Source organism: Ctenopharyngodon idella, chromosome 24 (genome assembly GCF_019924925.1).
Source record: "Ctenopharyngodon idella isolate HZGC_01 chromosome 24, HZGC01, whole genome shotgun sequence".
In the NCBI taxonomy this organism is placed as follows: Eukaryota; Metazoa; Chordata; class Actinopteri; order Cypriniformes; family Xenocyprididae; genus Ctenopharyngodon; species Ctenopharyngodon idella.
The window spans coordinates 12,000,613-12,019,506 of NC_067243.1; the positions used below are offsets into that span (position 1 = coordinate 12,000,613).

At 36.6% G+C, this 18,894-nt stretch overlaps 1 protein-coding gene across 14 annotated transcripts in view; it reads right to left on the reverse strand.

The window, feature by feature from the left end:
• Window positions 1-18,894, reverse strand: part of akap13 (A-kinase anchoring protein 13) — a 113,986-nt gene that overhangs the window by 31,755 nt on the left and 63,337 nt on the right. For 11 of the 14 annotated variants that reach the window (XM_051883387.1, XM_051883384.1, XM_051883399.1 and 8 more), the window contains 8 exons: window positions 11,684-11,771; window positions 10,901-11,034; window positions 8,485-8,804; window positions 6,530-6,577; window positions 5,066-5,125; window positions 3,601-3,787; window positions 1,769-1,865; window positions 1,217-1,339 (listed from right to left, as the gene is read on the reverse strand). In XM_051883387.1, coding sequence (XP_051739347.1) covers window positions 1,217-1,339; window positions 1,769-1,865; window positions 3,601-3,787; window positions 5,066-5,125; window positions 6,530-6,577; window positions 8,485-8,804; window positions 10,901-11,034; window positions 11,684-11,771 — 1,057 coding nt within the window. Of the gene's footprint in view, window positions 1-1,216; window positions 1,340-1,768; window positions 1,866-3,600; window positions 3,788-4,689; window positions 4,993-5,065; window positions 5,126-6,529; window positions 6,578-8,484; window positions 8,805-10,900; window positions 11,035-11,683; window positions 11,772-18,894 lie in introns of those variants that run through there. The other 3 variants (XM_051883395.1, XM_051883393.1, XM_051883397.1) reach the window with 3 other exon arrangements.

Sequence of the window (18,894 nt, forward strand, 5' to 3'; positions counted from 1 at the left end):
GTAGTAAACTATTACACTGTGTTTGTAAGGTAGATCATTTATGATACATGTGACAGATGGGTTTGGCTCAGCTATGTTCATATCAAGAAAAAGAGAGCTAAAAATATATTAAATCAATTAAAATGCAATACAAAAACATTTAAAGTGTATTTTCCCAGTTCTAGTGTTGACAGAATTTTTGCTTTTAGCCTGTAGGGTCAGTATAATTTACTCTGCATATTAAGATATAAAATGTAATGTATATCTTAAACAATTAACCATTGATGAAAGCAGATATTTGCTTTGAATTACCACATTCAAAGCTTTATATGCTTTTTTTATATGCTTTATATATGACAGCTTTATATGCTTTCTTAGCTATGTAGACATTTCTTTTTACAAGAACTCTAACCAGCTGTGAAATCTAAAAGCAGTGCTATGAAATGTGTTTATGTGGATTTGAATGACTCAAAGACATGGCAAGAGATGGAGCCAATGGAAAGAAACTATACAGACGTGGCAATGTCTCATTCGGGAGACCTGCTATCCGTGACATCCGTCCAATAATCCGCAGGAATGACTTGAGTAAAAGTATGTGCTTACTAAAATACCATTTTTCTGTCAGACGTGGGATTCTTGGCAAATGAATCACAAGCATGTGCTTCCACTGCACATACTTAATGAGCGTTGTTGCGTTACTGCGGCAGTAACAAACCTCAGTACTCAAGGGGGTGATGTACCTTTAAATATCTGTGCCAGTAAACCAGATGTATTATGATTCAGAAAGCTAGTTATAAACATGTCAACAACTTAACTAACTTTAACCCACTCAGCAAGATTATCTTCAAAGTTTTGATCAAAAGTGATAAAAAAGTGCAATAAATGCATCACAAGACAACATGCACAATATACACAAAGTTCATTAAGTTATTGCGTAGAGAATTTCCAAAAAACTTCAGTGAATCAGTATTAATTTTCTATCATTTTTTATAACCCATAGGTTAGATAAATTCGGCTAGATAAAACAACACTGTCATAAAAGTGATTCACTCAACACATGGGACAATTTCATTATTTAGAAATAAATAAAATTATTAAATAGGTGTTTTAGAAATAATTTCAAGGGGCAAGTCTGATCAATAACTTAGTGACACAAGGGAAGTAGGAGGCACACTTCACGTTAAGCAAGGGTCGGGCAGGGGCCACGCCAGGCATTGTGGGATATTCTTTTACTTACTGACTGCCTCCTCTTCATCACTGGATGAAGAGCCAATTGAAAAGAGAGTTTTAGATTTGGGGAGCATGGGCGAGATGCTGAAGGAGAAGGAGATTCGTCGCTTGGGTCGCGGCCTTCCGATCGCTGGTGGGTTCCATGATCACATGGGCAAAAAAGATCAAAGCAGGCATTATAATTAAAATTGGGTGCTAATACACTGGCAGTAAATGTCCACTCCCTTAAAGAGACACCACAGTGAAAGGGAACCAACGGGAGGTTTTTGTAGTATAAAGATTCCAGGACACGAAATCGGAGTGTTAGATCATGACTGACAGGAAGTGAGTGGTCAGTGTGTGGTCATATATGACCGAATGTTTCCTCTCCTTATCTCACCACAAGGGCATGAAAAGAGGCCAGCGGAGAAAAGAAACTGTCTGAACTCTGCAACATCCGATCTAAAATTATAAGCTTTATTCAAATTGCTTTTTAAACATATTTTGCATTACAGTGCTGCAGAGCTCAGAGTGGCACAAAGAGACACAATAGAAAACCAGAGAGGGTGCTTGAACTCACCATCCAGGTCTTTATGACTGATGGCCAACATGGAGACAGACTTGGTGAGAATGGGTTGTGAAGGTGGGACACATCTTCGTCCAGACTGGATGGACTTCTGAAAGCAGCGTACATGACAAATAAGTCAATCAATGCAATTAAATGCAATAAAATTAATACTACAAAATTTAATGTAAATTTATTGTGGTCATAAAAATGATATATGAACAAAAAAAATGTATGAAAAAAAAGGGTAATAAACGGTTTCAACAATATATTTATAAAATAAATAAATTAAAATAACATTAATATCAATATTAATATTAAAATTCAGAACAATATTAAAATGATAAAATATTAAAATATAAATAAAATTCAACAAATACAGTTAGTTTAAATTGTTTAAAATTAACTTACTAAACTATAAATTAAATGTTATACACACATGTGCGTGTATATATATATATAATTTCTGATATATTTTTACTAGTGAGTGCAGGACACTATAGTTCATTTACGTAAGTGAGGATAGCAAAATAAAGTAAACTGTGACATATTATACCCAAAAATTCTTCATACAGTGGACTACCAGTAAAACTGGTAAAAATTTGGGACCCAAAATTATTCAGACACTTTGACCAGACCATGTTTTGCTTAAGTGTTATCTGACATAATTAAGATTATTTTTTCTGACACAGTTTAACTGAGATCTTGTCATATTTTATTACCTTTTTTTTTTTTAAACTATAGTGAATAAACTGTAATAAATTTTTGTTTGACTGTATAAAAACAACCAGCTGGACAATGACCAATTAGGATTTGAAAGGTTTCCACTCAACTGAGACTGCCTTGCTGTCGGTTACTGAATCTCTACAGATTGCAAGAGCTAATTACATATCATCAGTTCTCATGCTTCTAGATCTATCTGCAGCTTTTGACACTGTTCATTATCAGATCCTTATGTCCACCTTCTCGTCACTGGAAATCCACTTTGCTGGTTTGAATCTTACTTCACAGGTGGGGAGGTATCCAAAACACATTAACTGGTCACTGGGGTACCTCAGGGATCAGTTCTTGGACCCCTCCTCTTCTCCATATACACTACATCACTGGGACCATTATACAAGCACATGGTTAATCCTACCATTGCTATGCTGATGACACACAGCTCTACTTTTTTTTTTTATTTCAACCAGACAAGGTAGCCAGACAGATCTCAGACTGCCTGGCGGACATCTTGGCATTGATGAAAGAACAATTACAAATAATAAGACATATTTACGTTATAAGTCGTGATCCACAAACAACAGATTGTCTTGGCAAAGTGGGAAGTGCTCCATTTCAGGAGAAGCTTTTGTGCGTAGCCCACATTGTACTCCCTTTGGTTCTGGAAGCTGTTCTCCGTAAAATGTGCAGCACACCGATAAACATCGGGGTTATAATGTTCAGGAACAGTGTTTAAAATAAAATCTAAATTCGTCAGCCTTAGGAAGGTCAGACTGAGTTTTGGAAACAGAGTGGAAAAAACAGCGTCTCTTTGACATAGCGACAACACGGTCTTCTCTAATGCAGCTCAACCAGGCCTTGCCCCCCCTTTTTTCCTGTATTCCGTGGGTGGGGATTATTTAAACGAGTAGCATTGTGACTTCACAAAACACAGAAAAAAACCCCCTGCTCAAACAGCAACATTACACACTAACTTAAGTTGAAAAACTGAAAAAGCACAATAGGACCCCTTTAATATGAAATTCAACTGATGTGCGGTCACTGATGGTGGCTTTTTTTGTCTATGTATGTTGCACAACCAATCAGATTTTAACGCTGGATCTATCCATTCATAAATAGCACTTTACCTGACTGTCCAAACTGCTGCAGTCGCCCATGTCCGATTCCTGCTCCTCTTCTGTCAGTGACACAAGCGAACCTCTCTCTTCTCTATCCAGCTTTGATGGACAGTTTGGTTCCTGGCTGGCCTCCCCTACATGCTGAATCAAGCTTTTCCTTCCTTCCTTCTCTACTGCAAGTCCTTCCAGGCTGTAACTGTGAAAAGAAATATTTGTGATTATGCCTGAATTTTATTGGGGATCAAATTTGTTTAAAAAGGTGAGATGGTGACCACATGTTGTGGGTGACATTCAATCAGACGTAATATACTGCTAGACACAAATTCATTCAGATTCACATGCAAAAAGACTCAAATGACAACAAGCATAAGTCAACTAGCAAATGATGACAAAGGCTTGACCTCAGTCTATGATGAATGATAATCCACTAACAAGTTCATGACATTTCCTCACAGCAAAATCATTCGAGCTCTGCCACAGAAATGGTTCCACATGGTAAAAACCAAAGAAAAATTTTTGACAAGTGTTTGAACACTAAAAAATGCCATTAAATTAAGTATCAAACCAAATTGCATATATTTTAAAGAACGACAGCACAAGCCAATCATTCAATAAAGGTTATTTGTTGAGTTTTAAATGATAAAAACAACAGATATACTGTTAAAATGAAGACTACATATATTTGGACACTTTCTGGTTGTCAAACATGAGCGTGTCATGTTCATAGCTAATGCGATGGACTACACTGGTGGTTATCCTGCTAGGACACCAGTGTGAATTTGATGGCAAGTCACTTCATACATCAAATAGTTAAAAGCAATTACAGAAATTGCTCAGAAAAGTGAAGTTAGTTCTGAAAAAAAATGAATAATTTGTTTGCAGTTGCCAATTCAATCTTTTAAAGTGCAGAGGAAGTATTCCAATACTTTCTGGGACCACTGTATGTACAAGATCTAAACTACATGCTAAAAACATTTATAATACAATAAAATGATTTAAATTTACTTCAACCGAAGCAACTTAATGTTGAGTGAAATTCTTTCTAACAGGAAACATTTAAAGTGACAATGTGGTAAGATAAATGTAAAAACATCTCACCTCTCATCAGGTTCTGAGATCCAGATCAATATGTTAGTCATTGTTCACATTAGGTAATATCTGCTATGGTACTGTAGTTTAGTCTACTTTTCAGCTAGATGATTCACCAAGTGGCCGGTTACTTTCTGTCTTAGACAGTGAAGTTAACGGAAGTGACTGCGAGAGTGTTTGTGGTCTCAAAAGTTTGTCCAGAGAGGCGAGAAGACTAAACCATAGAAAGGAAGTAGACTAAGACAAAAACACACAATGCATCATGCACACACACCTCCATCATTACACAACACCATTTGTACTTCCATAATGCAATTCATGCTGTGTCATTACACAAGAAGTCTTCTTTAAAGATTTTAGACACTTCCCCTTCGTCTTTCTTTACCTTCTTTCATTTATTTCGTCGTTTTCTGTGCGCAGAACAACTGAAGGACACCAGCTCATGCTTCATAGTCAAGCGCATAAAAAGCAGGATGGATGGATGAATGGAAGGAAGGATGGATGGATGGATAGAAAGACAAGAGAGAATATTGTTAGTACAAAGACCAGATCTAAAAGAGGCCCTTAAACAGTTAACATTACATAACTTTCTTGTATGCTACATTGTACAAAGTTATTATAGTTAACTAAACCCATTAAAAAAAAAAACACTTTTGTTATTTTTATTAAAATAAATGTTAAATTAATTGAAATAAAATATTTTTTAAAAAGTTGGCAAGGAAACTGAAATTTAAAAAATAAAAAAGTGACAAAAAGTGAAAAAAATTTTGACTTTTTAAAATCACACAATTCTGAGAAACTTAATTTCTTGAAATTCCAAGTTTATATCTCACAATTCCAACTTTATTTCACACAATTCCAAGTTTATATCTCACAATTCTGAGATTTTTTTTATATAATTTGCAATTCTGACTATTTCTTGAAATTCCAAGTTTATAGCTCACAATTCTGACAATTGTCTCACGATTGCGAGTTTACCTTTTGCAATTCCAACTTTATTTCTCGTAATTCCAAATTTATATCTTACAATGTTGACTTTTTTCCTCACAATTCCAAGTTTAAATATAAAATCGCAATTCCGAGAAAAAAAAAGTCAGAATTTTGAAATATAAACTTGCAATTCAGACTTTATTTTGCGCAATTCCAAGTTTATATCTCCCAGTTCCGACTTTATTTTATGCAATTCCAAGTTTATAGCTCACAATTCCAACTTTATTTCACGCAATTCCAAGTTTATCTCACAATTCCGACTTTATTTCACACGCAATTCCAAGTTTATATCTCACAATTCCGACTTTATTTCACGCAATTCCAAGTTTATATCTCACAATTCCGACTTTATTTCACGCAATTCCAAGTTTATATCTCACAATTCCGACTTTATTTCACGCAATTCCAAGTTTATATCTCACAATTCTGACTCTTTTCTCACAATTTCGAGTTTAGATATAAACTCAGAATTCCGAAATATAAACTCACAATTGCGAGAAATAAAGTCAGAATTATGAGTTATAAACTTGCAATTGTGAGAAGAAAAGTCAGAATTGCGAGTTTATGTAGGCAATTACCTTTTTTATTCTTTTATTCCATGGTGGAAACAAGCTTCCATAATAACAGTATCTCAATGATACTAAAATAATACTAACATTGTACAAACTATACAGCGTGTTTAACTTCGAAGGGATTTATGGGATGTTTGGATGAAATCTGTAAGTGACAAAGTTTTTCTTCCCCACAGCATATGGTGCTCACACCACAATATTTTAAACATTTTTAATTTTTCCATGGGCCATTCAGAAACAGTTTGATGGGGCCCCTGTGCGGAAAGAATGAAAATGGATGATGGTACCTTCTCCTATGGCCTGCAGACTTGCGCTCCACTTCACCTTGTGCCGTACTGGAAAAAGTGATGGATGAAAATCATGAGAAGATGGATGGACAGAAATAATGAACCAAAAATTAATATGAAGAGCTGATGAGATGATTGACAGCCCTAGGAATGTTCACTAGAATGATGATTAAACAAGAGTAAAAACATGTAAATATAGATGCTAATACATACATATGCACCAATACAGATATCTTTTGGATGATACCAATAATATATTATAATATATATATATATATATATATATATATATATATATATATATATATATATATATATATATGATGCTTTCTGAAATATTTATTTTGTATGTTATTTTGCTGTTTTGCCATCTATTTTGGTTTAAAAATACATGTAATATTTTTATTGTATATGTTGTAACAAATATATTTATATAAAATTTAATATTAATTATTAAAGGCAAAGGTTCCAGGCAAATAAATTGTACATAATTTTACATGTCAAAAAAAGGTGGATTTATTGTAAATAAATGAATGAATAAATAAATAAATCCAGAATAAATCCAGAAAAAAGGGAAATACATGAAAAGAACATTTACATGAAAAGAAACTATGTTGTAAACCATGATGTTCCTCCTTTCTGTCTTTTTGAGTATTAGAGGTCATCTGAATGTTTATCACTGGCAGGAACACAGTCCTGTGTGACCTAAATACAGCTCTTTCTCACAGAACATCTGCCTGCTTACAAAGCCCACAGAGGAAAGGGCTCACACTACTGGGATTTCCCTTCATAAACACACAAACACATTCACATAGAGACTGTCAATGACTCAGGGAAGAGCTGTACACAAGACAGAACTAATGCGAAGATGATGGGACAAAAACCGAAACGGAGCAACTGCAAACACAAAATCAAGTATTAAGTGTATCCTATATATGTATCGGAATGCGTTATATAAAGATAGATACAATAAATGATTAAAGGGCAGAGGTGGGCGGCATATTGGGCTTGTGTTTCCATAATGCTGTAATGTTTCACACAAAATATAAATGCCAGGCATCTGGCATGTGTTCAATGTAAAAACTTTTACCAAATATATGTATTTAAAATGTAGTCTCTCTATTATTTATAATATATTTCATGATAGTTATGACAGTTAATATCTTCTATACTATACATCAAATAACAGAAGCTATAAATGGTCAAATTACACATTTGTCATTCTGTTATTTCAATTAGCATGCAAGCTGACTGGCATACCACACATCTGATTAGCATAAAAGCTTGAAATACCACTAACTGATTAGCCTGGTATCTCAGCATACAGCGATAACTGACAACTTTTGATTATTTTTTAGAATGTTTTTGAACATTATTAGCCTGTTATCTCAACGCGTCGCATTGGCCTGTTAGCTTAGCATACCACTAGTCAATTAACAAGGTAATTTAGCTTCCATTCCAGAAAGGACAATCTAAAATGATCTTTTGATCTAGAAGAAGATATTGCGCTATGTTTTTTATTACGAATGGCTACCTTGAGGGGTTTAAGGGGGATAGGATTCTCTAAATTTGCACTACACTGGACTATGATGTAAAACTAAAGTACAAACCTTTCAATACGTAGTAACCCCAATGTCCTGTTTCAAGAGGACAGAAAATTGCTGTTTGCATATCAAGTGCCTTTCAAAGTATACTCCATATGATAACGTGCGCAAACATAGTCGCTCAACACATGCGCACTAGAAATATTTATCCATGTACAGTTTCTGCGCTATTTCTCTTCAAAAGTTATGACTGAAATGTTTTTGTAATGTCTTTCCAGTGTTGCCACCTTGCGGACAAACTAATCTAATACAAACTAATACATTACGTGAACTGTACGCGTATGTGTAAAACCAAAGTATGCTATGTGTTTAAGACACAAAACCCTTATTTTTAGTAGTGGAGATTCATACCTGCGTTGACTTATCTCCGTCTCCCCTGCTGAATTTTTGCCTGGGCCCCAGCTGTGTCTGCGGAAAGGGGACAAGGATCGTATGGAGGTGCGTAAAATGGCCGACCGCTCTGGGACCTCGGTCAGGCGGTCCTTTTTTTCTTCCTCCTCTGTTTCTCCAGAAACTCCAGGAGAAGTGGGCTTTTCCTGACAGGAGTCTGATTCAGGGGCCTCTGTGCTGGCCTGAGGGACGCCGCTAGGGGTCCCCAGACTGGAGCTGTCATCTGTAGAGGACGAGTAGGACATTGACACACCACTGGTGAGAGTGACACTGTCCTCACCCTTTGATGAAGAAAGAGAAGGAAAATTAGACAAAGTTTGCAAAAACAAAATCACATCCGATATAAACATATGTAATGTTTGGTAGACAGCTAGGAAGACTGGGATTTTGGACCAATGAAATTGCACTGTTGGCTGAACTTTCCAACCTGATGTAATGAATTTCGTAAGTAGCGCCTGGATAGGACAAGCATATGGGAATTTGGCAAATGACCGCTGATGACGTACCACCTTTACATTTGCAGTATACATACAAGCAGACTTATATTTTTTTCTTTCTGCAAACCCCATGGAGTCTCAGAGTTCTTTCCATCCTTGTAAAGCTTACATAACATAGAAACACACACAGCTCTGACACTCATTTCCATTCACAGCGGCTCATTAGTTCCCTCACATGCTGAGACCACAGCCAGGCGAGGGGTGTGGTGAGCTAGCGGCTACATTACACAAACCGTAATAAGTTGACTTTATGAGCTTTGTGTTCTGGAAAAAACACTTCCAGAACACAAGTCAAGCTTAGGTGAAGTGTCTCTACCTGCTTTCGGATTCCATGTACAATTCCAAGAGAAAAAGTAGGCTAGTTTCGGGGCCATCTAAATGCTAACATACTCCAAAAATAAACTTTTAGCCAATATAAGCATTTAAATATTTTCTCTTCTGGCAAAATAATCAAAAAACATTAAATACATTCTGTTCACAGAGGTATATATACAAGATTTGACTAATAAAACAGTTTTTTGAAGGAGAATTTGTTGTATCTTCACTGTGTGCAACCTAACTTAGCAATGGATACTGCTAGCTGCTTAGCCTGTTCTCTCAGCAAACTGCTAGCTAATTACCCTGGCAGCTTAACGTACCAATAGCCAATTAGCTTGTTAGCTTAGCTACAATAGGGTGGAACAGTCAGGTTCCAGAAGTAATCAGCTCACATTATTTCAACTTATTTTTAAAATAATCTTGTTCAACAGTGGAATTCCTGGTGAAAAACTACATTACCCATGATTCTGCAAAGATTTTCACCAATCAGAGAATTGCGGCACAAAAAAAAAAACTTTAACACTTGCCTATTCCCATGAAGTACTGTGAATGACGTAATTGAGTCAATCTCACTATGCTCTCAAACTACAAATGTTAAATCTTTGAATCAATAGTTTTATATTTCTCCATTGTTTTTAATTTGATTATATCATTTGCAATGCTTCATGGGATTGTAGTTCTTTCTCCCAATAAAGCTGTTAAGTATGTAGTCTTTTGTCTTTTTATCTGATATTCCAATACTTTTTTTTTTTTTTTTGCTTCAAATTAAACTTTGTAATGTTGTGATTCAACTTGTAGCTGGTTGCTTTGGTTCACAACTTATAATCTTTTAAAATCCCTATGGGAAAACTACTTCCGGAAGCAAAGCCTCTGAAAGAGTGGCCAGGCACTAAGGCACTCTATTGATTTTGAGCCTAAACTATAGGAAAACACTTCCAATGCACAAGATTAGGTTAGCAAGCAAGCTAAATGAAAATTCACTTAATTTTAGAAAAGAAAAAAAAGTGTGTGAAAATGTGTGGAGGAGGAACCACTTGAGGTGAGGCTTTTCGGCTTTAAAAAAAGGATTCTAACGAAATCTAACGAGATCTGCTTACTACTAAGTTAACAAAACATTACAGTTCTCAAAAAAAAAAAAAAAAAAAAAAATACTGTTATTCTCTGCGACTTGCTAAAAGCAACACGTAAGTGTCAAAGTCTGTGTTAAACATCTTTAAATTGAAGCAAGGAGTTTAAGGGGTGGAGAAATCCACAGGGAAACTCTTAGAGGAGGTGGGGAAAAAAGGAGGAAGCATGTCTGAGGATGAGGTCATAATTATGGCCTTGGCCCACTGATCTGCTCACGTCACATGACATGATGTCAGTGGAGCTAGATGTTGTGCGTAGAGAAGATCACCACTAAAAATGAAACGTATTACATAACCACTTCATCTGGCAGAAGCACAAGTGAGGGGTTCCTCGCTTGGTAAAGAGACATAGAAACAAAAACAAATAGCAACGCTGCTTCAAAAACAAACACAGAATTGGGTGATATGGGAAACGCAATGCAAATCCGCACCCACCTTATTATTAAAAACGCTGTCCTCGCCCAAATCCTGGCTAAACAGAGAGTCGCCATCACTGGCGGACCCTCGCATGGGGCTCGCTGACTCTGTGTGACGTATGCTCTCGGGTGAGGGGGTCGAAGGGGGGAATTCTGGGGAAAAAAAAGAATCAGGAACAACATCAGAAAGTTGAAGAGCAATAGAAGAATAATAAATAGAAAATAAAACAGACCAGACTCAATTCTCACGGACTAAATCAAAATACACTGCGTCTGAAAGTGACTCATTTCAGTCCATTGTGTTGTATCTCTGCTCGCAATCATCGCAGACAGGATGTTGATGTCATCTACTTAAATAGATGATCTTATTTGACTAGTGGAGTCTTTTGTATTGACAGGAAGACATCCATTTAGTCTCTAGAGGATGTGTGTGTCGTTTCCCATGTGACACAATGTGGGCACTATTTAGATTGGACACATACAGACTCTCAGTCTGAGCAATGAGGGCATCCCTTCTTTTGTAGCATGCTGGAAGATGTATGAAAGAGGTTTTTGTGTTTTCCTCTGGATGTAACTTTCACACATTAACGTACTTAATGCAATATTGTGTTGTTGACGTCAAACGCTGTACGTCCATATAAAATCTGTGGTTTTTCAGTGTAAATTCATGCATAGAAGCCACACAAATTGCGTAGGTGCTAACATGAACATCCTCAAAGACCATAAACATTTGGGTTACCAACTTGATATTCAATGCTATATATATATATATAAAGGCTTTTTAAGCAAAAGCAGTTGTTACCTGAGCTCACTGAAGTAGGTTTCTTCTCCTGGAGTCCAGCATCTTGACTGGCATCAACTGAATAAAATGTCTCTGTCTCTCTGTGAATCTGCAATGAGAAAATCATTCCAGTTTAGAGTGTGTCATTTCATGTGCAAAATAACCATTTTGATATACAAATCAGAAAACTTTAAAGCTTATTTTGTATGTTCTGAACTTAAAATATGCATATCCATCATATATAAAATACTAATGACGTTTAAATTTTATACTACGGGGCTGCTGCATGCTTGAATCTGATTGGTTGACGAACGTTCTAAGGTGCGCAATTATTTTCAGGGAAATGCAAGGCTAAAGTAGTTCTAGGCATGTCTTGACCCTTTTACATGTCCATATCACTTCACCAAATGATTTTAGTTATTTCAAAAGGTCCTTACTGCTTACAACAGCAAAAGAAACAAAACCCACGACACTGACCAAGCAAATAAATATAGTAAACAATGGGATAAAACCGACAAATTATTTCCATGTTTTTTGCCACAAAATTATGTTTTATTATGTATGGAAAGTACATACTCTTTCTCCCGCTCTCTCTCCAACTCAAACGCACACACATACAGTACGGACACACTCGCACAGAAACGGGTTGTCGGCGCTGCTCTGATGATTTTATCAGTAAAATAGTTTAGCAAATTAAAAGCTACATGACATTTCTCACTAGTCAGGTAATAACGGTGCTGTTCTTGAAGCAGATAAACTTACAGTTTTGCTATTAGAGATGCTGCAGCCAAACACTGTTGAGAGACTCAGGTAATTCACACATTAGCCTCCTATCAATGGCTCAAGCCTCCGTTACTAGCTCTAAAATGACGTTTTGGAATTAGCAACGGAAACGTGGAATGAGATGCATAAGAAATTAGTTCCACACACAAGAGCGTTTTAAGGACAAAACCCCGACAAATGTCTTGAGGTTTGGTAACCATAGTATAAGCGGAATAATTGTCTCTGGGCTGTTGAATTATTAGAAAATAATGCACACATGAGGCTGCATTAGCACATTGGGTGTGCATTATTTTCTAATAATTCAACTGCCCATTTTCAATTTTTCCTTACATAAACTTAAAGAGTGAAAAACAATTTCAATATGTACTGTGCACAATTTAAACACAAATGAAAGTCCTTTAGTTGTGGCAATTTGTGCCAAACATTTCTCAAATTTTAATATGTTTGAGATGAAATATGATACAAGTGAAGTGAGAAGAAAAACAAGGTAGAAAAAAAAAAATTTGAGGTAAAGATCACCTGTTGCCAACTGAATATTTTTTATTCAGCATCACTGCCAATCAAGCTGTAATTATATTAAAATAATGCAAAAAAGAGAAAAATATGTTGTGTGTGTTTATCTATAAAATTAGTATTAGCAAATCAAGGAGTCCACCATTTTATTGCAAAACATCTAAAAATGTCATTTCCACCATTGTTATTTCTATCACACATTCAAATAAAACACTTAATTGGAGATGTGGTGGAATTGACATTTTGTCAGTTCAGAAAAATGACAGTACAGAGAACAAAGAATGTAAAAAATAATAATAAAAAGAGAGTTGATTTTCTAAAGATATTGATTTTCTCAAATGCATATATTCTCAAGTTCTTTCAATCTGCAAAAGATCATGCTAGAATCCAGCAGGATATACAGTACTGATGCATCAGGTGAAAGATGGTTTCCTCTGCAACCTAAAACCAGGACAAGTATGTCAACGGTTTCAACTTGGACGGCTAAAGCATTTTCCTTCGACCACAGAATTCACTGTCTTGATGAAGAAATGTGCTTTTCTTCAGCTTGTGAACAGAAATATTAGCAGTGGTAAGAGCGTCTACCTCCTGAGAGAGTTACACGTGGTTGTAAACCCCCAAGGCTGCGATCTGGGGCAGGACGGGTTTCTGGGGGCATGTGTGGGGCATTCAGAACAAATCTAGAGGAATGTGACCCATATATAAACATCACGGCCCACTAATGTTCAACACAGAGCAGCTGTGAACGGGCTGTAAAGGGTTAGCTTGAGGCTACTGTGAGGACAAAGTGGTCACCGTACAAGAGTGGTGCAGGGATGATGTAAATTTGTAGGCCAATCTGGAAGTTAGCATCTCACTGGTTCCCCCGACAAAAACCCAACAGGATTTTTCCATAGGCTTTTGGTTTAATCGCAAAAAAAAAGCTCTGTGATCAACAAAAGTTTATGATACTTACACGTTTTGTCCATCAATATTTTCACAAATGAACAACTTATGAATTCTGAAGCCTATACAATCACCAGAAGTATTAAAAAGCTAAAGGTACGCTATAAACAAACTACACCACAGTCCCACGACTTCAACTCTTTCAGTTTTTATCTAAAAAACATTTTCCCTAAAAGTTTGAGTTAGAATAGTTTGTAAGAGCACGATTATAAGCATAACAAGGCTGTAAAAGTGGTTTACCTGTTTGGCTGATGACGTTTAATGTCCCAGACAGCCTCTGTAGTCCCATTAAGCCACTTGTTAGCAACCGCCTTTTACAAGACACGTAACAAGTTTAAAAAAAATCATGGTTGGGGTAATACTGATGTATTTTATGTTTTAGAATAAAACGTGAAAGTATTTTGAGCTTGTGTTCACCACAGACATTATTTCAGCCATTTAACCAAAAACCCATTGACTTCGGGACGATGGAACTGGAAGTGCTAAAATGCTAACGGATTTTAGCCTACAAAAATGTGTCATCCCTGCACCACTCTATTTACATTTATCAACCTTAATGCCCATTTGTACACCATATTCACCACAAAGTATATTATTATTATTATTTATTAGCAGTATTACTACTATGGTATTACTATGTTATTACAGTGGTATTACTACCACCTGATGCATCAATATTATATACACTGATAAATTAGGAAATAAGGATGAATAATAATAATAATAATAATAATGTATTTTGTGGTGAATATGGTGTTAATAGGCCAAAACATTTTTTATTTATACATACAATAAGTAAATATTATAGACAAAAAAAACCCAAAAAACAACAGCAACACTGTAACACCATTATAGTTGTTAGTTACTGTAATATCAAAGAAGATCTACAACACTAGCCCAGCTGTAAAATAGCAAAGAAAGATCAAAAGATTATGAAAAAGAAGAACATCCCTGTGGCGGAAACAGAAGCTTAGAAACCTTCCTGTGCAGCTCATCTGCATGGCCATCATCGGCTCCATTCATGACTGATTACACCCACCCACCGCCCATCATGAGCATGTGACACACGCTCAACTCCCACGATTAGTGTGTACCCGCTGTGTGCACGCACGTGTGTGTGAGGCTGCTGGTCATAGACCTCCTTTGTTTGGTCATTGGTGGATGAACACTGGTCTAGTGTGGCAAGCAAGAGGGGCGTGGGCTTTTCAATAGAGTCGTCAACAGCTGCAGGCTTTTAACTCACAGAGAAAGCGAGATGTAAGGAGAGAAACAGAAAGAAATACTGAAAAAAAAAGGAATAAATTGGGAAGAATAGCTGGTTGAATCAGTTTCGTTATGTGTGGTCATGTCTTCCCAAACCGTGTTGAACTGTAGGGCTGCGACAATAAATTGATGCATCTAGATTCGTGGATTGATTCTGAGATTTTCCGAATGCATCGCGATTCTCTCTCGAATTGATTCTGAGCTTAGTTTTTAACAGCAGATGACACTCTAGGCTAGTTTTTAACCGCACACTCAAATGCTCATGAAGAAGAGCTCTTGTGCATTCGGCTGAGTCTGAGAATGTACTTTGCACCTCAGAACGCTTTTATGACGCAATATTAATGTAAACAGCCTACTGCAAACACCCTTGTAATTCGCTTCAACTTTTTTTGAACTTTATGAATGATTATTTTATAGAAGGTTCAAGTGGTGCATGTGAGGAATTGGAAGCAAGAACAGCTGTTTCTAAAGTATGGCTGTTTCTGAAGCATGCAGCACCATCTGCTGTTAAAAACTAAGCACAGAATCAATTCAAGAGAGAATCGCGATGCATTCGGGAAATTTCAGAATCGATCCAGAATCATTTCTCAATTCGCGATGCATCGATTTATTGTCCCAGCCCTACTGAACTGTGGCATTTATGTAGGAGTTGCATGTTTGAATCCAGCCTGCAACATGGCCAATTCCATTTCCTCCATTTCCCCCTATTAATTTTTAGCCTTTTTTTTTTTACAAAAAGTTGTACAAGCCCAAAAAAAAAACAACTAAAAACAAAACACAACAGCCCAAACAAAACAAAAAATTAAATAAAATCAAACAATAACTGAACAGACAACTAAATGAAAAAAAAAAAAAAAACAAATCAAACAAACTAAAACAAAACAAAAAGCCCCCCTGCCAAAAAAGCTAAACAGACAACTAAATAAAAAACAAAACAAAAACGAAATAAAAACAACTACATAAAAAAATAAAACTGAAATCAATCAATCAATAGGTTGTAATTGTCAGGTAACGATTGCCTATATTTGTATTTTGTTTTTAAGTTTTTGCCACTTTTATTTAAAAAGATATGAAAAGATGAGGGGATGGTATCAGTAAATGACACAAGCTGGATTCAAACTCTGGTTGTCTGTCTAAGCATCACCACATAACGTGTCGTGCCACATTTCTAACGGTTTTAATGAAGACACGCCATCATGGAATCAAGAAAAGGGATTCAGGGCTGAAATGTTTCACTGCTGTTCATGAAAACATGTCATTCCTGACCACAGTAGGTTCTGACAGGATCCAGACAGCACTGAGAGTCTTACACCATCTGGAAATTAGACATGCAAGCATGTTATGTTTACTGATCCCAGAACAGACATCAACCTCAATCTGACAAACAAAAGCATACAAACACACAGATGCACACTGTCCCCAATCCTTCAATCTTTATTATGAATGATAAACTTGTCTTTGAATGGGAACGCAAATGAAAAGTCTCAAGTACAGAGCACTCAGTTTCAGCCAATTAAACACTAGTTTTCGAGTGTGCACGCTTATGGATGTGTGTATCTGGATGTATATTACGCTCAAAAATGTGTTTATGCGGACAAATTTGCAGAGAACCAGAAGGTTAGCTGGGATACTGCTCGGATATTTTATGTCAGTTTCACGGCTTGGTAATAACGGTAATGGATGTAGCAGAAACGCACAGAAACACTTCCAACCAGACACCGTTTCAACCAATTACTGAATGAGTCGTGAAAATCAGTCCACAAATGTGGCATTTAGAACCGATGTGCAGTAATGGAAAGATGTAATGCCTCACACTGACCAAATGCTCCACTGAGAGCACTTACATGTAAACACATGCCACAAGCAGAAACGGTCAGCCAGAGTCCTGTTCTTTGATCATGACTGGTTAGATTATCGTTCAGGATACACATTTTAGGGACAACTTGGCATAAATAAAGCATAAATAACGATTTGTCAGGCCAGCTATGTTAATATATCTGATCGGGTTTGTTTTTAATGGCCAATGCCAATATCGCAAAAGCAAGGTGGCCGATATAACTCCAATACATCTATAAGCCAACCATTATTAAATTTATTCAGCAAAAGTGTCCAATAACATGGGGGTTATTGAAAAAAGTGATTATCACATTATATGTAATTGCAATGCGCAATATGGTGGAATACATCCCGCCTTCTAAGTAAAAGAGCCAATCGCTGATTGGTAAAGTTTCACTGCAGCTGCCGTTAGAAGCTACGGTTATTACGGTTATTTAATTGTGAGTTCACCAAGCAGTTTTTGAGATTTCAGGATTCTCCCATTCAAATACATAGGACTTGGTCTTGGATGCCCGAAATAGCTGCCCAGAGGCGTTGCAAATATGGCCGCCGAGTGAACAGAATTTCCTTGAAAGGGACTTTGCTGACAACGCACATTCATGGCTAACATGATGAAACATATTATAGCAGATATATTTATGTTTGGTGTGGCCTACTGAAAAAAAAGACAGACATGTTGATTCTTGTGTCATCGCAATTGTACCAGCAAGGCGCCTCATGTCTCTCCACTGAGATTCTGCCTGTAAAAAGTGTATTTTGGATAAAAGTTCTTGTCAAATAACTACAACTTACTCACCTACACATTAAAAATGCTCTAAATCAATATTAGTCCTGTCACAGTATGACTCAAATTATACTGGCATTAAAAACCGGCAAGAATATCTCACTTAAAGACACCATGTATAACAACTCATACAGACAATACACAACTTTTAGAGCAAACAATCTTTCAGAGTGTGTTTACATGCATTGAGAATCTCTGGATGCAGCCGGACACAATAGGGCTTTGAACAGGCACTTGGACAAAGAGCTCATTGCAGGGGATGATTTATGGTAGAACAATGCATACATGAAGTGGTCATCAAGTAGCTCAAAGTGGCTTTATGATGCTTGCTTCGGCAAATATGATGTCAGGCTTCTACATGCCCAACTGGAAATTAAGTATGAGAATAAAAAATAAATAAAAAACATGCAGAATTAATGAACACAATGTTTGAAACCATGTGTGTGTTTGGTCAGGAAAGGAATTATGACAAAAGAGTACAAGTGCATGATGTAGGCTGTAAAAAGCTGCCATGCATTTCCCTAGGCATGTGGCTTTAGTTGTCTTTACACCACTGTTGGCAAGTAAATGGGGCCTTAATGGGGTTCAATCCATAAAACAACACAACACTTCATTGACTGGCAAATTCAACACTTCAAAAGTGTAAGAGAGTGAAAAAGAGAACAACAGAAATGTGCACTTACTAAAACATGATTCTGATGCCCTTCGCATGACCTATACTGACACACGACCCTTTACTCTTTGACGGTATTGACTTCCTATGGGAACCCATGTCACAAGAACAGGAAACTACCCTAGAATTGTCTTTTCCAAACAATCTCCTTCTTCTAGAATTGTGTGACGAGAACGATTTGCAGTCGTGCCGTGCTGAACCAAGCTCAAGTGGAGATATAACTGGAACCGTTCCTTAAGTTCCTTTCATAGAACCATTCTGCCCAACGGTGGAAAAGTGGCTAATGACACACTGGTAAAGAGTTGTGGGTGATTGCCAAGGGATCGAAGTAGTTTAAGTAGTTCATGCAGTTGCTATGGTGTTTTGGGTGGTTACTTACTGACCTAAGTCAACTTTAACACACATTTCTTGCACTGGCAGGTTTTTATCCCGAGC